At 36.4% G+C, this 27,300-nt stretch overlaps 3 protein-coding genes and 1 pseudogene across 5 annotated transcripts; 1 reads left to right on the top strand and 3 right to left on the bottom strand.

The window, feature by feature from the left end:
* Window positions 1-1,888: 1,888 nt before the first annotated feature.
* LOC147558922 (F-box/kelch-repeat protein At3g06240-like) lies at window positions 1,889-6,776 on the bottom strand. The gene is made up of 2 exons (XM_086659122.1): window positions 6,756-6,776; window positions 1,889-2,566 (listed from the first exon to the last, which is right to left on the bottom strand). The coding sequence occupies exons 1-2, from the start codon at window positions 6,774-6,776 to the stop codon at window positions 1,967-1,969; spliced, it is 621 nt and encodes a 206-aa protein (XP_086515248.1). The 3' UTR covers window positions 1,889-1,966.
* LOC147558921 (F-box/kelch-repeat protein At3g06240-like) lies at window positions 6,373-7,714 on the bottom strand. Its single transcript, XM_086657680.1, has one exon. It carries the CDS (start codon window positions 7,683-7,685, stop codon window positions 6,840-6,842), a length of 846 nt encoding a protein of 281 aa, XP_086513806.1. The 5' UTR covers window positions 7,686-7,714; the 3' UTR covers window positions 6,373-6,839.
* A 2,375-nt stretch (window positions 7,715-10,089) lies between these two features.
* LOC147558920 (phosphatidylinositol 4-kinase gamma 8 pseudogene) lies at window positions 10,090-13,383 on the top strand (annotated as a pseudogene). 2 transcript variants are annotated; one of them, XR_015234464.1, is made up of 4 exons: window positions 10,090-10,284; window positions 10,587-10,624; window positions 10,706-10,829; window positions 11,032-13,383. The product of XR_015234464.1 is annotated as a phosphatidylinositol 4-kinase gamma 8 pseudogene, transcript variant X1 (transcript). The 2 variants fall into 2 exon arrangements; XR_015234465.1 differs by having other exon boundaries at window positions 10,164-10,284; window positions 10,706-10,930; window positions 10,992-13,383.
* A 1,275-nt stretch (window positions 13,384-14,658) lies between these two features.
* On the bottom strand, window positions 14,659-15,919 carry LOC147558919 (small ribosomal subunit protein eS28). Its single transcript, XM_086660677.1, has 2 exons — window positions 15,829-15,919; window positions 14,659-15,043 (listed from the first exon to the last, which is right to left on the bottom strand). Exon 2 carries the CDS (start codon window positions 15,033-15,035, stop codon window positions 14,838-14,840), a length of 198 nt encoding a protein of 65 aa, XP_086516803.1. The 5' UTR covers window positions 15,036-15,043; window positions 15,829-15,919; the 3' UTR covers window positions 14,659-14,837.
* Between the last annotated feature and the right edge of the window lie 11,381 nt (window positions 15,920-27,300).

Raw genomic sequence — 27,300 nt, 5'->3', positions numbered from 1 at the left:
ATTCAAGAATTATTTTCGTGAAACTGAAAAGGTTGTTTATATCTTCTAATATGGATAATTTTATTTAACATGGGATAGGTTAGGTAGTTGTAGAGAAAAGAGAGGGTAGACATGTAAATTACTCTTGGTGGATTTATTTTCTATTTAATATTATCTTTCGATTCTAAATCCATTGACCCTGAGATTTTGGACCTAAAACCCATCTCCCGAAAAATATTCTACTTAATATCCTATATATTAAAATAGGTATGTCGGTTATGTGAGGTATAAGTCTGGTCATTCATTTTTTTTGGGAGTTTGATAAAGATCACATCTGACGACCAATATAAAATCCTCTTTTTGTAATTCGAGCCAATACAAAGGGGTATTAGTGTTAATAATTAAGTTCTAACTTTTTAAAATTGCCATTAGACTTTTATACCCTCATTTGTATTAGATATTATCAGATATGTCAGCTTCTAACAAATTAACTGGAGTCTTCAAAAAAAAACAAATTAACTGCAAGTCTATTGTTGGCATTTACTAGATACCCAACAATTATGGGAGGAGATCGTGGGAGGAAGAGAAATTAGTGGGGAGAAAATCGATTACAATATCCCTAATTTATTAATTTTGGGGAATTTGATAAAGATCACTTCCTCTCACCGCCACACATATTTTTCTCTCCCTCTCTCTCCTCTTCTCTGCAACTTGATTTATTAATTTGGAATTTGATGTATGAAGATTACTAATCGTATGACGCGGCGGAAACCTAGTACATGTACTACACAGTAGCCTTTAATATAAAAAATGCAATTACAAACAAAAAGACAGAAGACTATCATTTTATATCCAAAAAGATACTTTTTTTTTTGTTAATAAATACATACAATAAACTCAAAAGAGTACACTATTACAGTACTTCTAAATTAAAAAAGATGGAACAACTTTCCACAACTTTGATTTATTTTTCTTCCTTGCCCATTTAGTCAGCTTGTCTGCATTATCATTCAGCTGTCTATTTGTGTAGTTGAAATGGACACTATCCAATCTTCTTGTAGCTTCCTTGATCTTCTTGATATGAATATTAGAGTACCAGTGGATGTTATGCCTCTGATTCTTGAGGTGATTGATAAGGTTGATATTATCACATTCAAGTATCCAAAAAGATACTTGAATGTGATTTATCATGTAATTGATGACTCTAAGCTAATGTGCTACAGTAGTTCAAATTTAAATAAGTGATATTTTCACGAAGCAATTAATGGAATTACGTAAATGAAAAAGAACGTCACACGAGCTTTTAAGCATTTTACATTTTATAAACTGTATATGGAAGAAAGAGGTAAAACGTCATAAAAATTTACGCAAGGAATAACTAGAGGAGAAAAATACATAAACATGATCTTTATATCGTAAGCAATCTGAAGTAAAAGAACTTCGACTCCAACTTTTTCAACAATGTGTGGCTTTCTTTGTAGCTCACTAGCTCACCTTTGTATTCTCAATTTTTTTGTTACTGGTTCCATTGATTCTTCTTTTTGTTCTTCTTGACTCACATAAGTACCCGAATCAAGTGAAACTAGGCTTTCCACATAAACTATTGTAAGAAAAAGTGATGATACGCCTTTCACTGTTATGATGTTCCTGACACTTTCTTGCTTTCTATCGTACACACCTAAAGTATTACCAATACCTGCAAATAGAATATCACCATTTTTATAACAAAATAGTGGCTTCTCGAAATTAATCTTTTCAAGACCTGGGAGATGATTAACAATTTACTCCAAGACTTACTTACTCCGTATTCCTTCATCACCCATACATCAACATTGGGGATCGGACGATAAGAATTACGACAAATAAAAAGATCTCCTCCCAAAACACCCAAAGTTGTCATTCTTCTTCTATCGAAACAATCTGGTAGTGAAATTTCATAGAATCTCTCTTCTCCAAGGTCGAAGGAAACAATAACTCTTGAATATTTCTACATCCAATGAAGAGCTCCATTAACAAAGATTCCAGGTACACCGAAAGAACTATTATTAGGAATGGATTGAATAGTATTACTTCTCCATGAATTCGATCTTAAGGTATAGACATGGACTTGATGATGAGAAATTTCAGAAAAAATAACAGAAGTAGTTGTAACAATTCTTACCAACTTATAATCCTTTGTTTGATCATCATAACCAAACCCGTATTCTACCGCATTCCGTAAGCTATTCCTTGGTGGTAATGGTATTCTCTTGTATTCCTTGGTGAGTGGGTTCCAAACACAAATTAAAAATGAAGACAGTTTTAAACAAATCAAACCATTGCAAGATCCAATGATATCAAGAGAAACACAATCCAGTTTCATTGGCATTGGGTAATCAAGTTTAATAGCCCTAAAAGATTCATCTGCTAATGATAAAAATTTAGCATAATGATTAGGAGATGGAGAGTAAAGATTTGAAGCTCTAAACATGAGATTAAATTCGTTTCTTTGATTAGAAAGGTTAAGATGATTTTGAATAAAATAAGGATCTCTAAATAACCTATTCCATGACTTACATACGCATTTAAATCTTAAGATGGATGTACCCTTGAAAATATATTAATAATAACATCTCCTGAGAGTTTCTTCATCGTGACCCTTGTGTTTCTTCTTCTTCTTCCTTTTCAGATCTCAATAGTTTCTAAGTAGTATGTATATATATATAGACATAGACTCAAATCGAAGTTTAATTAGGTTTCAAATAGTAATTTCCTTCCACGCCAAGACCCCTTGGCCGAGTGGTGAAGCTCTTGCTTCACTATCCTCGAGGTCAGGGGTTTGAGGCACTTGGGTTTCTAGCTTCCCTTAAAAAAGCCCGCTGACCTCAACAAAAAAGAAAATAGTAATTTCCTTGTTTCAACAAAAAAAAGATACGGAGTAATAGTAGTTTCCTAATTGGAACTAAACATAATGCTAAAATAAAAGCATATTGATCAATCTTTTTTCTTTTTTTTTCGAACTACATATTGATCAATCTAGCGAAACTACAATATAATTCAAAAACATAAATGTTCATCGAATTCAATATGTCGATCCTAGATGGAACGTGTTTTATTCTCCACTTATTATGCACACCCTCAAATCATTGCACTTTTTCTCTCACTAAAATTACTTTCTATTTCTCTCAATACTCTTTCTTTCTAATCTCTCTCTCTCTCTCTCTCTCTCTCTCTCTAAAAGAAAGAAGAAAAGAGAAGAAAATGATAAAAATAATAAGCCGAGTAATGATAGTGTAGTCTATTTCAATTCCAGCTCTTCTTCTCTCTCTAAAATATATCCTTCAAGCTCTGAGAGGAGAAGAAGAACTCCCTATTTTTACTTCCGAGAAGAGATAAGAAGATGATGCCCCAGTTAAGAGATCCTCCTTCCTCTTTGTTTAATGCTCCTCTATATACTCGAAAATACCAGGCTCCCTCTCTAAAGTTTATCCTGTTGTCTTTCAAAAGAGAAAGAAATAAAGAAATTCCCCTAAATATTGTTGCCAATTAATCAGAGGAGAATAAGAAGCTTTCGCTCTCTTAAATTCTCTGTTGTTGTCCTCTATCTAGAAGAAGGAAACAAATCATTCTCTTCAAATCTTTTTCTCTCTCTAAAAATATTCAGCTTTCTCTCTCTAAAAATATTCAGCTTTCTCTCTCTAGCTTCATTCACTAATAACTGAGAGTTTCCTCTCTCTCGTTCAATCTCTGTAGAAATCTACAGTTGTCTCTCCAACAAATTTCTTTCTTCATCCTTCTGAGTTATCTCCTTTTCCTTTCTGATTAGTTTCTAAAAATCTTTCTCGGTTCTTTCCCTCTCTACAATTTCTTATTCATGAGAATAAATTCGAGGGAAAGAAAGAAGAAAATAAGAGTCTCGGCGCGGGATTGAGGAAATTTAAAAACGTAGGATTTGATGTAACAAGGGGTACCGAGTTACTTTGCTTTGAGTATGGATAACCGTCTGATCCTTACCCATATGTTTATGTCCGTCAGATCATCTCCAAGAGCTCGGAAGTTTGGACACACACAAGTACTGGATCATTCTTCATCTGCCTTCCCGAATTGAACCCGTGCGTCCTCCAGTTGTACCGAAAATTTCACCCAGCCCGTCAGATTTGCGCCACATGTTGCTGAGTTGGTATATGTTGATCTGGTCACTTGATTTTGACTCAAACTTCAACTTGCTCTATATTGCTCGTCCGGACTCTGAGTTCACTTTTGTTTTCGCCCACGAGTTCACTTTGGACTCTATATTTCATCGGAGTATCATTATTAGTCGAAATTTCCAGAATCAACAAATGACCAGAATGCCCTTGATGTGTCTTTCTCCTATTTTTATCCGCTTTTCGTGCTTAATTCCTTAGAAGACACATGATTCAGAGAAACAAGTAATTCATCAGAGTAAACGCTCAAAATGGACTAACTAACCCAAGTTATGAGATTCAGATGAGACATTTTCATATCTCATCAATAATCATTTTCCATAGTTCTTGATCACCTACTTTGCAATCTAGTCTAGCTGATTTATCAATCCCTAGTAATGATTTACGGCGAGAAGGTAGACTTCCCAGAGAATCGCCTCCTAGATGCTAGAAAGTTCTCGCATTGCTCCGGGACCGATAAGCAGGGCCGTGCAGTGGGCAGTGCGGGCAGGGCGCCCGCACTGGGCCCCCCACTACACGGGGCCCACAAATTTATTTAACCTTAGAGGCTTTGAAAAAGTTAAATAGGTGTGGGTTATTAATTGGGTAGGAGTTATTTTTTGTACTCCCTTTGTCACTTTGTGTATATTGGGAAACCAAACTACTTTCCTTTTGCATGTTACGTCACAAATCTCTCTCTCTCTCTTCCATGTTTACTACTTACTCTCTAGGTAATATATGTTACCACTTTTTTTCACTCTAAATTTTACTTTCCATTCGTTTTCATTTCTTCCTTTCTTTGGATTTATTCCCTTTCTAAATATTGAACCTATTTCTGTATTTAAAAATCTCTTACTTATTTTCTATAGAGTAGAAAATTTTTTAGAATTTATCTCATACAAAAGTAGTTTTTGTTTTATTTCCATATTCAATAGTCTCCTCTACCATATAGGTTTTGTCTTTTTATTACAATTTGACCTTTCAGGTAATTATTATATTTAATTAGTTAGTCTCTTTATAATATATCAATCAATTCTCTTTATTCACAAATTTGAATTCTTTTATAAAAATTAGTTATTAGATACGTATTAATTACACTATTATTATTATTGTAATAACTTAATTGTGTTACTTTTAGCTTTTTACAAGCAAGAGGAAGAAAATAATATGTATCGAAACTGAAAACAACTCTATCAAAATAATATTATATTGGTGATTTTTTATTTTTCATCTTAGTATTATTTAGTCTTCATATTTTTGTATCAGAATAAATAATTTGTATATTTTCTTAGTAAATATTCAACTAAGTTTAGATTTTAATATTTAACATTTTTTTATGTTATTGATAAGTTATTTTATTTGTGTAGTTATTTTATATCTTTAGCACAAAAAAATATAAATCTGGAAATTTGTAAAGGTATAAGAACAAACCAAAGAAGAAAATAGTTTTATGTTATAAATAAATTCATTATTAGAGAGCAATACATTGTGATTTAATTCATAAACGATTTATTGTCCTCTTATGGTCAAATTATTTCAAAGTTTTGTTGTTTTGTTTTCAAAATACGATTTTACATCTGTTTATACAAGGACCCCAACTAATATTTGGCACTGGGCCCCCAAATTCTCAAGCACGGCCCTGCCGATAAGTTATTGTTCACCTACTCTAACTAAGTAGTAGCACATGCCACACATATAATGCTAATAAAATCAAGAAAATGCTTGAAAAATATTGAAAATGTCAACAAAATACAAATCAGTGTACAGACATATTTTTAATGAAAATAAGATTGCAGTGATTGAAAATTCAACTTCTTTTTTTACCAAACAAGTTAGAAAACGTGTTGTATTTAAATTTGTTGTTAGAATTGAAAAACTGTTATAAGAAGATTTCATATATTTTAAGATGAAAATACCTTAATAATGAATTTTGGCAACAATGGATTTCGGAAATAAATTTTGACAATAAATTTTGGCCTTTAATCTTTTCTCTTATATTTTATGGAAACGATATTTTGATTAACTCAACCCTAAGAAACTTTTGGTTTAGTTATAGTTTAAAATATATTTATATAAGGGCAATATTGAGATAAAATAAAGTTTGAGTCTTGGTGCCCACAAAAAAGTACACGTTTGGACTTATTTTACATTTCATGTATTATTTTGGTTTTATAGTCTTTATTGATTTAGGAGTGAATATATGGTTAATTACCCCTCTTATTTTTAGACCTTAAACTCAAACATTTTTTTTATGAACTATATTTGAAAGAAAGAGATAAAACGTCATCAGAATTTACACAAGAAACAACCAGCAAAACAAAAATCAATAATCATGATTTTTATATCGTAAGGAATCCAAAGTAAATGAACTTTGACTCCAATTTCTCCTTCAGGCTTTCTTTATAGCTCACCATAGTATTCTCAATTTTTTTGTTACTGGTTCTATTGATTCTTCTCTTTGTTCTCCTTGACCCACATAAGTACCCGAATCAAGTGAAACTAGGCTTTCCACATAAACTATAGTACGAAAAAATGATGATATGCCATTCACCTTTATGATGTTTCTCACACTTTCTTGCTTTTTATCATACACGCCTAAAGTACCACTAATACCTTCAAATAGAATATCACCATTTTTATAACAAACTAGTGGCTTTCTGAAATAAATCTTTTCAAACCATGTCTGTCGAGGAATGATTAACAATTTACTCCAAGACTTACTCCGTATTCCTTCATCACCCATACATCAACACCGCGGTTCCAATTATAAGGATAACAGCAAAAAAGATCACCTCCCAAAACACCCAAAGTTGTTTGCCCTCTCCCATCAAAACAATCTGGTAGTGAAATTTCATAGAATCTCTCTTCTCTAAGGTTGAAAGAAACAATAACTCTTGAAGATTTCGACATCCAATGAAGAGCTCCATTAACAAAGATTCCAGGTACATTATAATAACTATTAGGAATGGACTGAATAATATTACTTCTCCATGAATTGGATCTTAATGTATAGACATGGACTTCACCAGAAATTTCAGATGAACTCCAAGAAGTAGTTCTCACAATTCTTACCAACTTATAATCCTTTGTTTGATCATCATAACCAAACCCGTATTCGGCCGCATTCCTTAAGCTATTCCTTGGTGGTAATGGTATTCTCTTGTATTCATTGGTGAGTGGGTTCCAAACACAAATTAAAACTCGAGACAGTTTTAAACAAATCAAACCATTACAAGATCCAATAATATCAACACAAACACAATCCAGTTTCATTGGGTAATCAAGTTTAATAGCCCTAAAAGATTCATCTGTTAATGAAAAAAATTTAGCATAATGATTTGGAGATGGAGAGTAAAGATGTTTAGCTCTAAACATGAGATTGAATTCGTTTCTTTGATTAGAAAGGTTAAGATGATTTTGAATAAAATAATGATCTCTAAATAACCTATTCCATGACTTACATACGCATCTAAATCTTAAGATGAATTTTCCTCGTACCCTTGAAAATATATTAATAATAACATCTTCTGAGATTTTCGTCATCGGGACCCTTGTGTTTCTTCTTCTTCTTCCTTCTCAGATTTCAATAGTTTTTTAGTAATACGTATGTATAGACATAAGCTCGAATCGAAGTTTAATTCGGACTCAAATAGTAGTTTCCTAATTGGGGTTCAGTATGTAACAGATATTAAGGTATAGACTATACTTACTCAGAAAGTAGTAGTTTCCTAATTCGGATTCAGAATGTAACAGGTTTTCGAATTGGAACCAAACAGGTATTACGTTATAGTGCCAGTCCATTAATTTGACGGACAACACTTCAAAAAGCTCTGTAAGTAAGAGAAGAGTGTTAGAAGAGAGACGGGCAGCCCCGCGTCCTAACCAAAAGAAATAAGGATGGATGTTTTGGAGAGATTAAAAAAAATATGAGGTTAAAAAAATTTGGGTAGTTTTGTTTCCTCCAAACACCAGTCACCCTTAATGTTTTTTCATTTCTTCTTCCTCCGTCTTCTCTTCCTATCACCACCATCAACTCCGACAACTTCCACTACCAACTTTGGGGACACCTCCACCATCAATTCTGACGATACTTTCTCTTCTCTCTCTCCCTCTCTTTCTTCTCTCATCTATGTTCCGGCGAAGGGGCCCTACCACCATCAACTCCGACAACTTCCACTACCAATTTTGGGGACACCTCCACCATCAATTTTGACGGTACTTTCTCTTCTCTCTCTCCCTCTCTTGCTTCTCTCATCTATGTTCTGGCAAAGGGGAGGCCCCCTTCGCCGGAATCTTCATCTGGTTTTCCAGTCGAAGAGTCATCTGGAAAACCACCTACTTCCTCTGATTTTCAGACGAGGGGTTTCGGAGGAAGGGTCTCTCCGTCGCCGGAACTTAGATAGAGAAAGAAAAAGGTGTAGAAAATTGGAGAGGGAGACAGGCTGAAAAGAGAGGGAAAGAGATGACGATGAGAAGATAACGAATTCCGACAAGAATCACCTCCCGGCAAGTATACCGACGACATAAAAAGAAGGGTGTGTGCGGGGCAAAATAAATTAATTGGAGAGAGACACATTATAAAGAGAAATGCGAACAAACCAAGAGTTCGACATACTACAAAGAAATATTAACGATGTGTTTGGATGCCGGATTTGTAAGTAGATTTCCTGCAATAATAGAATTTGATAGGAAATCAATATTCCTTGATCTGTTTGACTACTAAAAATCCCAAGACTCTAGAATCCCAAACTAAGTCCTAATTTGTATCTGGTCAAAATTCCACCTTACCTTATACTAACATTTTACTATCTTCAACAAAAAAAAAAACATTTTACTAGAATTTTAGATTATTATAACTAAATTTCATACTTAAAATAACCCCAAAAATAAAATCTTTAGTTTCTACAGAATAACTTTTTTCTAAAATCCCGTTTTTCCTCTAAAAACGGTTTTTTTTCAAACTCCTATTTCTTGCAACAAAAAAAAAATCTCTGAGTGACCTCATTAATCATGTTCTAGCCTGAAAAAGTCCTTTAGATTTTGTTAAAGTTTACATAAGTAAATATTGATAACTTTTAGGATTAAATGTTGTTTGGTCCCTAAATGTAATCTTTTTTTCTTTCTTTTTTCTGAGAATTCGATTACGATCTACGTTAGCCGTTACAAGACATAGATACATCATGAAGATGTGATTAGCACGATAACCGCATGAAAGAGACTTAAAACTCAACAACATGAAAGAGACCTAAAGCCCGACAAATTATTACATTATTTACTTTAGTTATAGTCTAAATTACGGCAAATTGCTTACACCTAGACTCGATTCCACGACCTCATGGGCTTAAGAGGGGTGTCCAAACCACTGTACCAAAGGTTGGTGGATGATCCCCAAATGTAATCAGTTTGTGGTTTTAACTATGTTGTATTTGGATATCTAAATTCGTATTCTATTTTTCTCATATAATTTGTATTGGGGTATTTTTATGATTTTATCTGATCTATAGATTTGTTACTTTTTAAGAGTCATAGTTGAGAACTACAATGAACCTCTAATCACAAATAGATTTTTTATCTACTGGAAAGTCTAGTCTAGATGTTAATTATCGATCGAAAATTTTCGATTTTACTGTTTTTAAAGTTGTGCTTGTTTTTTCATTTTCTTTCTAAATTTAAACAAGTTAGACTCAATTGCCCATTTGTGTGGATGGGACATGGTAAAAGCAGCCCTACTATTTTTTTCAATTGGGAAAATGGGGTTGTGGCTGGGCATTCTATCAGGGTTGTTTTCCATTGAAAGAGGCCAACTTTTGGTCTGTAAATAGTATGAGTGGCAAATCTTAACAATAGGAGTAGAATTGGTCAAAATAGGTGACAAGACAATTATTTTTTTTTTTGTTGAAAGACAAGACAATTATTTAGTTAACAAATGAAAGGTGGATCTGATTTCACGTAAACCTAAGAAAAGAAAACCACCCCTACCACCATTTTGAGAGGGAGAAGAGATATAAAAAGGAGCCAAAGAGAAAAAGGAATGGTGGTTTCTTGTATAAGGCCGGGTGGTATTTTCCGGTGGTCGTCTTAGTTTTGATTTTCTCTCTCGCGCTCCCTTCGTGTTTCCCTGAATGCCTCACCCGTGTTCAGGGTATGTCGCGACTCTAATTTCTTGTTCTTATTCTAAAATTTACTTCCGTTAGGTTTATATTTGTGTACTTTTAAATAAGAAGATCATTGTTTAATTATGTCTCAAACATTCTTTGATCTAATTGCATAAATTATTAAATAATGAGTATTATATGTGTATTGACACCCGAACCAATAAGACAAGTCATATTTGGACAAAAAAATTACGATATTTTTCCTGTTTTGGTTTCATTACTGTGTTTTGTTCTTTTATTTATCTTTAGACAAATATGTTGTTAATATATTTATTTATTTATTCTACAGCAATTCGTGATCTTGGAGGGGAGGTGTGAGGGCTATATGTATGTTTTCCTTTATTTAATTAACCCTTAATTAAATATTGATTTAATTATTTAATAATTCTGATTATATTATCTTTTCAGGATTTTTTCATGAAGGATCTGTTGGGTGTTATAAGCCATAAAATTACTAACTGACTTGACTTCTGTAAAGTAGAAACTGTAGGAACAAAATCATGAAAGGAGATGCCTCGAAAGGAGGGTAGCGGTTAGTATTTAGTATTGATTGTGCTTTTCCTTCGTCGATTTAAGCTAGCTGTTTAGACGATTCACACAAACAAGTGGAATAAACATTTTGAAATGGGCTTTGTATTAGACTATTGAAACGAGTCAGATAAAAAAAAGCACCGTTTACTACTCTTACATATAGTTATGGAATATGCATATAATTTTCCTTTGTTTTTTTGTAGGATTACATCATGATCGGAAGATATGGGTTACATCGATAATGTGCTAATTTTGTAGAAAGCGTTAATATAATTCATGGTAAACTATAAGCTTCAGAATGTCCTACGACAAATATCTATAAACACTTTGATTTTCCGCTTACTGAAACAGTAAGATTTATACCGTTCATCTTATAATTATTACACGAGACAAATCTAGAAGAACAGACCAGGAGTGTTTGTGGGCATGGGTAAGAAATAATTGTAGCATTGGGAAGGAGACACTTGCATGAAATTCAAACCTCTGATGGCCGTAGTAGTTGATCACCATAATGGATTCAAACCTCCCTTGGCTACCCGAAAACCACAACATTATCGATGCAAGCAACATCGATCTTTCACGCAGATTGAGTCTTCTTTCTTCTTCGATGTGTTCGATCCGACAGTCCTCGAACAATCCTTAAAACAAGCAGTTGTGGCTGTCACTAACATGCATCGTAGCTTCTCTACTCCTTGCTTATCAAATTCTCGAAGAGTAGAAGAAGACATCGACAACAATAGTAATTCAAATTCGGGTCCTAGAGTTGAGCTTGTTGCGGGTCGTGGAGCCCCCGGTATACGGGCTCTTGTTGTTGAAGCTGCCATAGCAATGGCCTCTGGTGTTGACCCGGTTCCTATTTCAAGTGGACTTGGTGGTGCTTACTATTTGTGTAGTCGAAATGGGGATAAAATTGCAGTGGCTAAACCTATTGACCAAAAAGGTTTTTCGTCTCGGCTCATTGCTCAAACCGGATTCAAGAGTTCAGTTCGAGATGGTGAAACCGGGGTTCGTGAAGTAGCCGCATACTTACTTGATCATAACGGATTTTCTGGAGTGCCTCCAACTGCACTTGTACAAATCTCACATGTCGCATTTCATACCGATGACTCTAATATAACAGAAATGTCAAAAACCGCATCGTTACAACGGTTTGTGGATCATGACTTTGATGCGGGTGATTTAGGCCCGTCTGGGTTTTCGGTTTCTTCGGTTCATCGGATTGGAATTCTAGATGTAAGGCTTCTAAACCTTGATAGGCATGCAGGAAATATCCTAGTGAAGAAAAATATGCAAGAAAAGGATGGTCATTATGTAAGTGAAAGTAGTTATGCGGTTGGATCGGCCGATCTAGTCCCAATAGACCATGGGCTTTGCTTACCCGAACTACTTGATGACCCTTATTTCGAATGGTTACATTGGCCTCAAGCATCACTGCCGTTTTCGGAGTCAGAAGCTGAGTATATAAGCCAGCTCGACCCGCTTAAAGATGCGGATCTTCTAAGATCCGAATTGCCTTCACTAAGAGAATCTTCAATTCGGGTTCTTATTCTATGCACGACATTTTTGAAATTTGCTGCCTCTGTGGCCGGAATTTGCCTCGCGGATATTGGTCATATGATGACACGAGAATTTATCGGTACCGGGCAAGAACCTAGTGTACTAGAAACCTTATGTATCAAAGCCAAGGCTAGTATGAAAAAACCATTTGAAATTGTTCCAAGCCAAGAAGAAGAAGAAATGGAAATGTTTCAATTCGATTTAGAGCGTGAAGATAGCTATAAAGATAATGAGGTTTTAGATCTTCCTCGACTCCTTCGAAGCTACCCCGAGACAAAAATGACGACAATGGGTAAGCCTCCGAAAATTCCTCACATTAAGCTTCCGTCTACACGTTCAATGAGTGGGTTTCCTCATACGGTCTTGTCTCCATTACATGAAGAAAACAATAAATACGAAGATGAAGAAGAAAGCGAAGAAGAAACGCAACAAGGTAATGAAGATCATGAAGGTGGTGTGGGAGTAGGAGGATGGGGATTAATGAAGAGTGTGAGTTTCTCAATATCGAACCAAAAGTGTGAAAGTGAGGGGATTTCATTTAAGGGGATGAGTGAAGAGGAATTTCTATTGTTTTTGGATAGTTTTGAGAAGCTATTGCCAAAGGCTTTTGAGGAAAGAAAGAAAGTAGGAATGAAGCAAAGGTTGGGAACTTCATGTGAATTTTAATGAGACTATCAACATAAGAAAAGTTAAAAGTAAAATGATTGGTTAAAGAGATATAATGCCTTTTTGTATTTCGAGTAACGTATAAAAGATTATTAACCTGTTGGAATGTTTGAGCGAAGCAGGCGTTAGGTGAGAGAGAGAGTAGGGTCGAGGAACCTCCTACTTTTAAAAATGAATTGTAAATTTTTTAGTTTTAGCGGAATAGGAACCACCCTTTTGTGAAGATTAACAACTCATTTCCTTCCTCTAGATTTTACTTTCAATTTGTTTGTTTATTTTTACTTTCATGTAAATTATTATTGCACAATAAAGTTATTACTTTAATTTTGATATAGATTTATTCAATTTACTTGCTACTTCTACTAACATAGAAGTGGTCAGATTTATTCAATTTAGTATATGTCTTGTTTCAGCACAACAAATATTGAATATCCGCACTTATCTTATCCTTGTCCTATAGATAAATCTATTTAGGGCTTAAGGATAGAAGATTTACAACAATTTACCTATGATGAACTTTGAACGAATAGTTTCTATTTGAACATCATCTCCCGTGTAAAGCGAATTGAGTACTCAAAAAACAAACCTAGAAAATTAAAGGAATACCTACCCCGATATCATAACTCCAAAGTGAGACAATTTTTTCTTTCCAAGTAAAAAATGACGTATTGAAGTCGTCGAGTTAGATGGTTCATTCTTCTTTGTTTTTTGGAAATCATGCTTGAATCTTATTTAGTTTGACTAGAAAGTTGATGTCGTGTACTTCTGAACACATAAGTTTATCAATTTTTTGCAAAAAATTTAATGATGTAGAATCGAAAGTATACACTGAGTCGTCCATGCATAGAGTCTAAGTGTTAGTAACACTAGTTCTGATATAATTCCCCTCATGAAGTTGTCCATGAAGCTCTAATAACCACCTTCACCTAACAATTGTCAAATGAATCGGGCGGTAGATTTTTCCGAACGGGGAAGTTACATAAGACTCCTCTCGTTCTTTTTTTCTTTTTCTAGTGAACTGGTTCACAACTTCACATGTTCCTACGAAGGATCGAACCTCGCCCAACACTGTACATTTATTACATTGTTTATTAAATGTTACCACTATAAGAAAGAAGGCTAAAGGCTTCACAGCCTGAAAGGTAAAACCTACCTATTTGAAGCATAACAAGGTAAACAAGTTTTCAAGGAATTTCACCATGAAGAACCTTAGGCTTTCTCCTATCCATGTTGGTGTCACACCTGTGAGTCTATTCTCACCAAGATGGATTATCCTCAACTCAGTACAATTTCGCAATGAGGAAGGCAATCCATTGAGTGAATTTTGTTTGTAAATGCAACTTTCCAAGTTTACTCAACATAGTACTTCAAGGAGCTTAGTTATGTTTCATCCCTAAGGTCTAACTCTCACAACAAATTGAATCAGGCTCTAGAGTCTCATACCTCGATAAACTTATAAGAGGAAAGTTTTGTGAACAAAACCAATAAGAAAATTCAACTCAAAATGTGAAGTCTTGAAATAAACAAGCCAAGTCATCCAAGCAAAATCCAAGACTAGAAAATGGAAGTAAAATAACTTCAAATGTAATACCCCAAAAGACAAACAATGAAGGTAAAGTTGCACAATATCTTCAAGCATATAACAATAAGCAATCGTTTCGACTTAATCCGAACCAAACTTTAACATAGTATTCAACTGAGACCCCATTAAAAACACAAATTACTCTTCAAAACTGCATAATATGGTTCAAAATTCGACCAATACTAAAGATACTGAGATGCAAGATCATCGTAGTCTTCTAGCCTCCCTTTCAGACTCGAGAAGTGTAAGAATGTCGCCTTCACGAACAGGTCCTTTGACGTTACGCATGATCAGACGGTTCTGATCATCCAAAAACTTAACTCTCACTTGAGTCACCTGTCCTCTTGAACCAGTTCGGCCCATAATCTTCACAACAACTGCTAGCTTCACTTGAGAATCCATTTTTGTTCCTGATAAAAATACAATAAAATCATAATGGGTTACCTCAATTAAGACAGAATCTGCATAAACAATTACAAACCATAAAACAAAGAACTAGTATTTTACAAAACCAGAATCATTAACCACGAAAGATCCATGTATCAATTGATAGGGCACAAGTTTCGTTTTTTCGTATGCATATGCGCATCTAGAAGTAGATCATACTACTTACTGAATATTCAAGATCATAAAATACTACCCAATATGAAAATCAAGAACAAAAATGGCTTCATGATCATGTCAATTCCAATATTATTAAGTTGACTTCAAGGTTCAAACGACTTCTAAATCGGGGAAATCGAGTTATTCAAGCACCCCATTAACTCTTTTAACAAAAGATACTACCATAAGGCAAACTCCTCTAAGAAAATTCAAGTCCAAATGATTTTGAGATTGAAAAAACTAATCTAGCCAAACTACAGCTACAAATTTCAAGAACTAGGTTTAATCTTATGACCACATCAAAAATTACAAAAAGCTTACAACAAATTTTTCTAGGGTTTCGGCTGTAAAATTAAACCGGGATGTTACTAATAGTTTCAGATCAGCTAATAAGATGAGCTAAGATCAAAAACAGAAACGTTAACTACATATAAACAAATAATCAGTCACGAATTCGTTCATAAGCTTTGACTAAGAGCCCTAATCAAGTAAGAATCATGAGAAATCGGTAGATTTTAACTAGATATGAAAGATAAGAACAAATTACTATGAAGAAGAGAAAGATAATAACAAATTAATGGGTAGATTTTACCTAGAAAAGTTCTACTGAGAAATCGGCAGAACAAGAAATGGGTTTGTTTCTCTGTGAACTTCTCTTTCTCGCTACGTTTAAGAAACAAGACCTAACCCTAAGTTCACATTTTATATGAACAAATGAATTACCAGAGTGGGCCTTAAGTAGACGGCCCAAGATTTTCAGGCCCGTTCTAATATACATAATGAAAAATGAAGTGTTATATAGTAATTTTTATCTCTCCATGTCTTATGAGCAACATTTAAAAGAATGTTAATAGTTTTTCCGTCGGTAAGATGAAACCGATGTTATACACAAATTGGAAAAAAAAATGAAACTTGTGTATAATATAAAGCGTCGGAGGAGCCTTACCTACAGAAAAACAAAGAGCAAAATTTGAAGAGTATTTTGATAAGTTCTTCATTCGTAAGATGAAATCGATTTTGTACTCAAATTGACAGAAAGATGAAATCGACGTGTAACATTTGAAGGGTATTCGATAAGCTTTTCATTGGTAAGATGAAAACGATTTTGTACTTAAACTGACAGAAAGATGACACCGACGTATAACATAAGGCATCAGTAGCTTTTGTGTCGACCTAAAACGCAATCGGTAGGACTTGTATCTCTGTTAGGTTACCTTCTTAAAGTTTTTTGTTTTTTAAGATAAGACCACTTTCATTGAAAACAAAACTTAAGATGATAATTGTTTCTATACCTTTTTAGTAAGTACTTCTTCAGTCTTTATAATTTTATTTGGATCAAAATAATTTGAATATAATCTTAGAGGAAGATAACTATGTAATTTCAGAATGTCTTCACCATTGAAAGTATTCTATTTTTCATGATTTTCACCATTGAAACACCATTTTAAATTGTTTTACAATGAAAAATGATTTTGTATTCGAATCCAAGATCGAAATAAGATTTTGTCATAATGCATTATGGTCGTTCATAATAAATTACTATCAATCATAAAGCATTATGAGAATTTTCGGGATTCCACAACCACAAAGGTTTTTTGTCTGAAAAAATTGATTTTAGACCTCCTGTCAACTATATTACTATTTTTTCAATAACTTTCGGCCGGGACATAATAGAATGGATTTCAAGACAATTTTTTAAAATTTAAAAAATAGGTTTATAGTCCAAAATAAAACTAAAAAGGATTTTAGATCCAACAATAAAAATAAATGTATTTTTTTTAGTCATTTAAGTATTTTGCCAATTATAACCTCACAACACCAAAAACAATACCATCGGAGTTCCATTTGTTTGTATCTTTTATTTCCGCATGTATAATGATAGGGTTAGATTGAATGATTGAGAGGTTTAAGTAGTGCTTCTAGTAAAGGACCAGGCCACCCGCTCTATTGGTTGGTTCTATGAAGTGGTGGCATAGGTTTTACTAATAGGAATGTGTTTAGCAATGTTAGAAGATCTGTTCTTAGTCCGATATCTGGCTGCTTGTAGGTAATGAGGCTAAGAAGATTATTTTTTTGAGATGTACGTGGAGGTGCCTCTAATATTCCAGCTAAGACAAGAGAGGCTGGTGGTAGGGTTTGTGTTAGTGATTGCGGCCATGTGATGACCCAGAAAGGAAAGACAAACCCACAAAAGGAGAAGGGAGGCCAGAGTTCTAAAGGCCCCCTAAAAGCTTAACAGGCTTTGGAATCCAAGAGGGTTACAGCCCAAAACCAACAACGCGCTAATGGCACCACCTATTAAGCAGGGAGAAGAGAGGGGATGGAGGAAGGGGAGGATGACAACATGGAGATTAACAACTGCAGAATATTAATCGCAATACTAAAACTAGGGTTGATCTTGTTGGGTTTTACACCCTTCTACTAGTGTTTATAGCGGAATTAAGACATCTAATGTCTACACTAGTATTCCCAGGATCACATGCATAAACATATGATAATCATTAATTAAAACTAGAAAGATAAATACCTTGTTCGCTAGTTTTCCCTCGAACCTTTCCAATTGCTTATGAGAAGACAAAGAGCTTCAAGTGTAGCTCCTCTACTTGGGACACGAGCAAAAAAATTTGATCTCTCACCTTGTTGTATAGCTAGCACACCAATGGTGGTTGGAAGAAGAACTCCTTTCTTCTTGACTAGATAGATAGTTAATGGGAATTAGCTCACTTTCTCCTCTCTACTTGATGTGGTAGAGTAAGAAAGCTTAGAGAGAAATTTCACACCTTATTCTCTGCCCTAAGAGTGTTTATATAGAACCCTAATAAGAATCCACCTCCTTTTAGGTTTCCTAAAACACCCTTTAGAATAAGATTTAGGGAAATAGTCGAAAATAGCAACTATTGGTATTTTCTCAATTCCCTAAGGAGGAGGTGCCCAAACACCACGAAAATTGGCAGATATAATGTTTATTATATCAGAAACTAACCCTCCAAAATTCAGCCCAATCCGAGTCCTAGAAGTACCCGAACCGGTCTAGGCCCAAAAACCCTGTTTTTGGCCCTTTTGTACTATCTTTGCCTAATTCCTTTTTAGGCCTATGAGATATGTTTATGGGACACTCTCATGATTATATCTCACTCCCACTAGTCATATCCTAGATCAATTTGTCACTCTTATGTGTAACCCGTTGTAGGATCCGATCGAAGTTAGCCGCGAATTACTCCGTAATTCGACGATCGTAGTTGGTCTCTAGCTACAACTCTACGATCCCTAAATCAATCGGACTTGATGATCTTCCACATCAATTGTCCTATCCGACAAATTGTTCGCATTGTCACCTTGGTCGAAGGACATCTCCTTCAACTCCTTCAGACTCCCACTTGGACTAAGAACAAGTACAATGCTCGATTCCCATGTCACTTAGTATCCCATCTGATACGTCACGTCATTCAGACTTTCTTGATCTCGAGTACAACTGTCAAAACAAATGATTAACTTTTAATCCATTTGAGCACGGCCATGCATTTTCAGTTGTTGCTCGTCAAGTGGCCCGAGGACACTGTACCCTAACATGGTTAGGAGGACATAATCCATTCTTGCGCTCTCACTCAACTTCATATCTATCCTGTCCTTCCCAGTATCCGCCTTTATAACCTCCTTTTACGGCGCGGCGTTTAACGGAACCAAAGTCAGACATTCCTTACATAAGATGAGCTGAGCACTCATGTTTTGAGGAATCTCTTCAATCTTGTCTTTGTGAGAAGTTTGACGATTTCATCATTCTTTGGATGAACTTCTCACGTTGAGGGTTATTCCAGCGTATAATCCCTATTATGCACTCACGTAGTCGAATCGAATACACTATTCCTGTAGTCCATGAAACTGCGCTATCCCATCGACTCCCGTACTAGTCTTCGTGAGTCATTGTTGTCCATGCAATGACCTGGACTAGGGAATTGATAATGAATCACTCCAAGTTCACTTAGTAGGGTTTCATTCATCAGATCACGTATCTGACAAGCCTACTCGGAGCGTTTTCTTTATCGTGTGGACTGTCTCTTAAAATACCAAACCAAATTTTAAGGACAAAATAAAATTTCTTTTATTTTATTTATCGAATGTAAGTAATTAGGCACATAAACTCTATTATGAATCCAAATTACATTTGTTGCCATTCCCCAATGCGCTTTATACCAATGTCCCTCATGTGTGAATCATGTTTGGGCTGAGGTAACGGTTTGGTTAACGGATCTGCAACGTTATCATCCGTATGAACCTTGCAAATTACCACATCTTTTCTTTCTATGATTTCTCTAATCAAGTGGTACTTCCTTTGGATATGTTTGGATTTTTGGTGCGCTCTTGGTTCCTTGGCTTGGGCTATAGCTCCGTTGTTGTCACAATAGAGAGTCACGCCCTCTTCCATGCCAGGTACGACACCAAGTTCTATCAGGAACTTCTTGATCCAAACTCCTTCCTTTGCAGCTTCCGAGGCCGCTAGGTATTCTGCTTCAGTGGTAGAGTCTGCAACTGTGCTCTGCTTGGAACTTTTCCAACATACCTCTCCTCCATTCAGACAGTAGACGAACCCAGATTGTGATTTGAAGTCGTCTCTATCCGTTTGAAAGCTTGCATCCACATGGCCTATAACTTTTAGTGTATCTTCCCCGCCATATACCAGGAAATGATCCTTAGTCCTTTTTAGGTACTTTAGGATATTCTTGGCGGCGTGCCAGTGCGCTTGGCCTGGATTTGATTGGTAACGGCTACACATGCTCAAAGCATATGAGACGTCTGGGCGAGTGCAGATCATGGCGTACATGATTGATCCTATTGTCGAAGCATAGGGTACTTTCATCATGTGTGCTAGCTCATCAGGACTCTTAGGACACTGATCTTTGCTAAGCACCATACCATGTGACATAGGAAGGAATCCTCTTTTGGAGTTTGTCATCTCGAACCGTTGAAGAATCTTATCTATATAAGTTTCTTGACTAAGTCCGATCATCCTCCTTGATCTATCTCTATAGATCTTGATTCCCAATATGTATTCTGCTTCCCCTAAGTCCTTCATAGAGAAGCATTTCCGAAGCCAGTCTTTAACTGATTCCAACATCGGAATATTGTTTCCTATGATTAATATGTCATCGACATAAAGGACTAAGAAAACTAGGTCGCTCCCACTAACCTTCTTGTAAACACAAGATTCTTCTGCATTCTTGAGAAATCCAAATTCTTTGATTTACTCGTCGAATCGAAGATTCCAACTCCGGCTTGCTTGCTTGAGTCCATAAATGGATTTCTTAAGCTTGCAAACTTTTCCAGCATTTTTGGAATCTACAAAACCTTCGGGTTGTGTCATGTACACATCCTCTTCCAAGTGTCCGTTCAGGAAGGCGGTTTTGACATCCATTTGCCAAATCTCATAATCATAATGAGCTGCAATTGCTAGAATGATCCGAATGGATTTAAGCATTGCGACAGGTGAAAAGGTTTCATCATAGTCTATGCCATGAATCTGTTTGTATCCTTTTGCCACGAGTCTAGCTTTGAAAACGCTAACGTTTCCATCCTTGTCAGTTTTTACTTTGAAAATCCATTTGCATCCGATTGGTTTTGCTCCATCGGGCAAATCGATCAAGTTCCATACTTGATTTTCTGACATGGAATCCATTTCCGATCTCATGGCTTTTAGCCATTTTTCGGAGTCGGGGTTCGTCATAGCTTGGTTGTAGGTACTCGGCTCATTATCTTCTAACAGTAGGATATCTGTTTTCTGAGATAATTCTTGGAGCCTTTGAGATCTACGAGGGGCCTGAGCAACTTTTGGAGTGTTCTCAACTAGTTGAGATGTCTCTTGCGAATTTGATTCGACTTGAGCGGGAGGTACTCTCTCGACCTCATTTTCCTCTTCCATACTTTGTGTATAGATAGGAGCCGCTAAACCTCTTGATATTTTTATATCTGTGTTTATTTGTTGCTAATATCGAATTTCATCGATATCTACATTTCTCCCACTTGTCTGTTTGGAAAGGAATTCCTTTTCAAGGAAGACACCATCTCGAGCATCAAACACTTTGTTCTCAGATTCGTGGTAGAAGTAGTAACCCCTTGTCTCTTTTGGATAGCCCACAAAGAGACATTTGTCTGATTTAGGTGCGAGTTTGTCTCCTTGTAAGCGTTTTACATAAACTTCGCATCCCCAGACTTTGAGAAAAGACAGCTTTGGAATCTTTCCAAACCATAACTCATATGGCGTCTTTTCTACAGCTTTTGACGGAGCTCGGTTAAGTGTGAAAGCAGCCGTTTCTAGAGCATACCCCCAGAACGTGTTTGGAAGATTTGCTAAACTCATCATAGATCGAACCATGTCTAACAAGGTGCGATTTCTCCTTTCAGAAACACCATTCATCTGGGGTGTTCCTGGCGGAGTGAGTTGAGATATTATACCACAACTCATAAGATGATCGTCAAATTCTTGACTCAAATATTCACCACCTCGATCGGATCGAATGGCTTTTATTTTCTTGCCAAGTTGATTCTCTACTTCGTTCTGAAATTGTTTGAACATGTCAAACGATTCGGACTTATGCCTCATCAAGTATATGTAACCATAACGAGTGAAGTCATCCGTGAACGTGATGAAGTAGCCATAGTTACCTCTCGCCGGAGTACTCATTGGTCCGCATACATCCGTATGTATGAGTTCCAAGGGTTCTTTGGCTCGGTCTCCTTTTCCTTTAAAAGAAGACCTCGTCATTTTACCCATTAAACATGATTCGCATGTGTCATATGATTCTAAATTATACGAACCTAGAAGTCCATGTTCATGGAGCTTCTTCATGCGTGTCATGTTAATGTGACCCAAACGACAATGCCAAAGGTAACTTGGATTTGAATCATCTGACCGTAGCCTATTGGTTTCTATGTTGAAGACTTCGTTCTCAATATTCGTAATATAGAGACCGTTGTATAGCTTAGCACTGGTATAAAACATTTCACCTTTGTATAAAGAACAACGCTGGTTTTTTATTAATAGGTGATATCCCTCTTTGTCTAATTCTGAGACAGAGATAATGTTTCTAGAAATAGAGGGTACATAATAGCAATTATGAAGTTCTAAAACTAGACCAGTTTCTAGAGGTAGACTGAAAGTTCCTACAGCTTTCGCAGCAACCGTTGCTCTATTTGCTACTCGTAGGACAAGCTCCCTTCCAGATAAATACTTGATTCCCTTAAGGCCCTGCACATCATAAATGATATGAGCACCACATCCGGTATCGAATACCCAGGATTGAGAATCAAATGTATTTGCTAAGTTAACTTCGATAACATAGATACCTTGGTCGGAATCGTGAGTTCCTTCCTTTTTCTTTTTGTTCTTCTGAATCAGTTGAAGTTCTTTCTTTGATTCAGACATTCCAATGCCTCTCCGGATTGCCTTAGAAGTTCCGTACTTCCTCAACCGTGATTTGTTTCGGGACATGTCCCTTAATCGACGGATGATTGTATGCGCATCCATTTTCCTGAATCTCTTTTGAAGATTAGGCTCCATGGTTGCCAACATAAGACAAGTTACTGAAATTGATTTCATCCGGATACTTTTGGCCTGCTTTTTTCCTCATCCTTTGAGTTCGCAGTTATTCTTGGAATAGGGGTATCCAGTACGCTTTCTTTGTTTGTAGATTTGAGAACACTTCTCAATCTCTTTTCCCAATCAAGGAAGTTATCCATGTTCAATTTGTCCTCATCAAGGATTGAACATAGGTTGAAAAGATTGATTTTTGCCATAGTAAAACTACATGAAACAGAAAAAGGATTTTGCTAAGTATTACATTCGATAATTTTTGCAAAAAGTCCTAAGTTTTTGCCACATTATTCAAGATAAAACGTGTCCCTAGATGAATAATGCGATTCCAAGATCCCATCTCTCAAGGATTAAGCGGACTAGGGCCCTGCCCTTAATTCCCATTGATTTAGGTGAGTGAATACTTTCACTGATCATACTATATGATTCTCGGTTGATGGATTACATGTTTAGTGTAAAATCCATCCTTTTGCCTCGAGTATCCAAGATTCTCTTGCTGATCTCGTTGAGTAGAATCATTTAGACATGTAGGCCTCTTCTATAGGCCTACCCGCAATGTCCCAAGGTAGAGGAGGTACTCTGCGAAGGCCGACCCACCTTCCTCGAACAAGGGCGCAAGGAGTGTCTTAATTTGGATAGGCACTGTACTCAAAATTACTTTTAGGGACTTTTACGCTAGTCTGGCGTTCGTTTTAGTGAACTAATTAGCCTAACTAACATCCACGACATAAAGCGTAAATAAGTAAGTAAATGCGCGCGAGAAAGTAAATCAAGCACATATGGATCCTAGTATGGCCCCTAACCTAGAAGATCTAATCTCCTTTGGTTTGCTTCTTGTTTCGCCTTTTAGTTCGTCTAGATCTCCGTCTTTGAACCTCCATTGATTTCTCCCACTCGCCTTTGGATTTCTTCCTTGAGTTTCATCAATGGACTCATAAACCCTAAACTCTAATTACAAGACTCAAACGATTCGCAGATCGTGTAAACTTGAAATTAAAATTATTACAAAACATGCACCCATCCGTGCTCAAAACAAGAACACGAAATAAATTCTATGGCCATACTAGTTTCCGCATTCACATCACATGCAATCATATAATATATTTCAAGGCTATCAATTATATATGCATGTATATCCGGGAGATACTTTTGTCGACATCCGTATGTCATGTACGCACCTTAAGTCTACATCAAAAGATTAGACTAATGGTGTGTCTTGGTTTGATTTTAAAATTTGATTTTAAAGAGAAATTCCGTTTGGGCCTTGAATGGCCCGGGTTAATTTCAGAAATATTTGGATTGGAATTTTTTGGGAGAAAATTTGGATAAAACTCCCACTCGAATAGTGGTCCCTTTTCGTGGTCCGAAAAGCCTTGAAAAGACCCAGGACAAGTCCTAGACAAGTCCCGGCCCAAGCCCACAAAAGGGCTTGGACAAGGTCCGGATATGGCACGGCCCATAGGGCCGGCATGTCCGAGCCGAGGCCAATAGGCCTGATCTCGTCCTGGCCGGAGCCAGGACGCTAGTCCAAGCACCAGACGCGTCCCAGACGCATCTGGTGCTGGACCGGACCAGCACTAGGTGTCTCGGACTTAGTCCGAGACACCCAGGACCCCAGACGCATCTCCAAGACGCGTCTGGTAGTAGCTACTGGACGCGTCCTCAGACGCGTCCATCAGTAATCTGGGACGCGTCTACCAGACGCGTCCTCCAGGCTACTGGTCCGGCCAGGAAGCTTCCTGGCCGGACCTATTGAGTTTCTAAAAAACTCAATAGTCTCCCCTTTTTTTTTGTGTTGCAATTTTAAATTGCTTTTTCCAAAATTTGAAACACTTCTAAATATTTCAAATTCTTTTTAGAACAATTCTAAGTTTCCAAATTTTGTTTTTCACAAGTTTCCAAAAACTTAAAACAACTCTTTTAATCAAACCAATTTGGATCAAAATTTAGGTTTTGAAACTCTTTTCAAGAACAAATTTTGAAATCTTTTGACACAATAATCTATCTAGGAAAGCATGGAATTGGTCCAAAACTTAGATAAGATAGGCTAATTGCAAGAGGCTCTGACGCCACTGTTGGGTTTTACACCCTTCTACTAGTGTTTATAGCGGAATTAAGACATCTAATGTCTACACTAGTATTCCCAGGATCACATGCATAAACCTATGATAATCATTAATTACAACTAGAAAGATAAATACCTTGTTCGCTAGTTTTCCCTCGAACCTTTCCAATTGCTTATGAGAAGACCAAGAGCTTCAAGTGTAGCTCCTCTACTTGGGACACGAGCAAACAAATTTGATCTCCCACCTTGTTGTATAGCTAGCACACCAATGGTGGTTGGAAGAAGAACTCCTTTCTTCTTGACTAGATAGATAGTTAATGGGAATTAGCTCACTTTCTCCTCTCTACTTGATGTGGTAGAGTAAGAAAGCTTAGAGAGAAATTCCACACCTTATTCTCTGCCCTAAGAGTGTTTATATAGAACCCTAATAAGAATCCACCTCCTTTTAGGTTTCCTAAAACACCCTTTAGAATAAGATTTAGGGAAATAGTCGAAAATAGCAACTATTGGTATTTTCTCAATTCCCTAAGGAGGAGGTGCCCAAACACCACGAAAACTGGCAGATATAATGTTTATTATATCAGCAACTAACCCTCCAAAATTCAGCCCAATCCGAGTCCTAGAAGTACCCGAACCGGTCTAGGCCCAAAAACCCTGTTTTTGGCCCTTTTGTACTATCTTTGCCTAATTCCTTTTTAGGCCTATGAGATAGGTTTATGGGACACTCCCATGATTATATCTCACTCCCACTAGTCATATCCTAGATCAATTTGTCACTCTTATGTGTAACCCGTTGTAGGATCCGATCGAAGTTAGCCGCGAATTACTCCGTAATTCGACGATCGTAGTTGGTCTCTAGCTACAACTCTACGATCCCTAAATCAATCGGACTTGATGATCTTCCACATCAATTGTCCTATCCGACAAATTGTTCGCATTGTCACCTTGGTCGAAGGACAACTCCTTCAGATCTCACATAGACGAACTTAAAAAAACCAATCTATAACTCCTAAGATATTATTCTTTTTTTTTTATATATAAAAAAGAGAGAACACAAATAATCACTAACTTAGCAATTGACACTATACAAACTAGAAAAAGATAAAGAGACACTAATATACAAACCCTAACACAAAAGATTCAAATTGAAAATAAAAGCAGAGGAGATAGAGAGATACAAAAAAACAGTAAAGGGATTAGGGGTGGGAATCGGGCGGGTATGGGCACCCGCGGGTAGGTCAGAGTCGGACTCGGGCGGGTCGGGTAAGTTTCCCCTCTGCCCACTCGGGTTCTCGGGCGGATTCGGGCGGGCTTTTCTAAAATCTCTTATGATCAAAGCCCGCCCAAGCCCACTAAAGTGTCGGGTTAGCCGGGCTTCGGGCAAGTCGGGCGTCGGGTTTCTAATCTGATATTATTTTTATTCAGAATAAGCTTCTCTAATTTGAAGAATTGTATCAATCAAAACCCTAGAAATCTGCATTCAATAAATATAAATCATTGAAAGATAGATCAACCACTTTAAATTTTCTAAAATTTGGAAACATAAAAAAGATAGATCAACCACTTCAAAAGATAGATATAAATCTTCCCATTAACTTCTGAACATATGATTGAAGAATTTGAAAGTTGGAGAACATAAAAAGATAGATCAACTACTTTAAATTTTCTAAAGAAAAATATAATTTGTACAATAGTTTCATGGTATTCTTCATCTTTTGTTGTTCAGTCCGTATGCTACTTCCTTCAAGATCTAGAATATAAATAGTAAAAAGAAGAAACACATTTGACACCAAAAACATATGTCTGGTACTATCTATATAAACTTACAAGTATACACAAACCTGTTACTGATATAAACCAGATATAAGAGAAACGAAAGGTATTACAAGAAGGTTAACGAGACAGAAAGAAAGAGTGAAATAGAGAAAGAAATCAAGGCAGAAATAAAGAGTCAAATAGAGAAAGATGTGAAGGTTAAATGTCTTGGAAGAAACATATTGCTCTTTCTCTCTCCTATTCTCTGGAAAAACACATTTAGGTGAAACATTGGACTTTATATATGAGGGATGGAAAAGAAAACATTTAACCCTAGATCCAACGATTGTTGTTTAATCCGTATTTCAAGAGAGAAGAGCTTGCGGGCAGCCAATCGAGCGGGTTATACGGGCGCCCACAGTTAGTTCTCATCGGGCATTACCAGCGGGCTCGGGCTTGGGCGGGGTGCCGGGTGAAGCAATTCACCCGAGCCCGCCCACTAAAATCTATCGGGTTGGGCGGGTATTACCCACTGACGGGTGTGGGCGTCCGCGGGCCTTATCGGACTCGGGTGAACGCGTCGGATATCGGGCATTCGGGTTTTTATCCCACCCCTAAAAGGGATTGATGTTATTCAGGATGATGAATCCATTAAAACC

The sequence above is a fragment of the Eschscholzia californica genome, unplaced genomic scaffold (genome assembly GCF_041429995.1).
Source record: "Eschscholzia californica isolate CP2 unplaced genomic scaffold, dmEscCali1.0.p SCAF_2, whole genome shotgun sequence".
Classification (NCBI taxonomy): domain Eukaryota; kingdom Viridiplantae; phylum Streptophyta; class Magnoliopsida; order Ranunculales; family Papaveraceae; genus Eschscholzia; species Eschscholzia californica.
Note: the sequence above shows the minus strand (reverse complement) of the source record. Positions and strands in the feature narration are given on the sequence as shown.

What these genes read in the sequence shown, in the direction of transcription:
- LOC147558922 (XM_086659122.1), bottom strand. Translation starts at nt 6,776, where the DNA reads ATGGTGATATTCTATTTGAAG. An exon ending in TGGTGATATTCTATTTGAAG is followed by an intron (nt 2,567 to 6,755) that starts GTATTAGTGGTA and finishes TATATTTTCAAG; the next exon opens with GGTACATCCATCTTAAGATT.
- LOC147558921 (XM_086657680.1), bottom strand. Translation starts at nt 7,685, where the DNA reads ATGACGAAAATCTCAGAAGATGTTATTATTAATATATTTTCAAGGGTA.
- LOC147558919 (XM_086660677.1), bottom strand. Translation starts at nt 15,035, where the DNA reads ATGGATTCTCAAGTGAAGCTAGCAGTTGTTGTGAAGATTATGGGCCGA.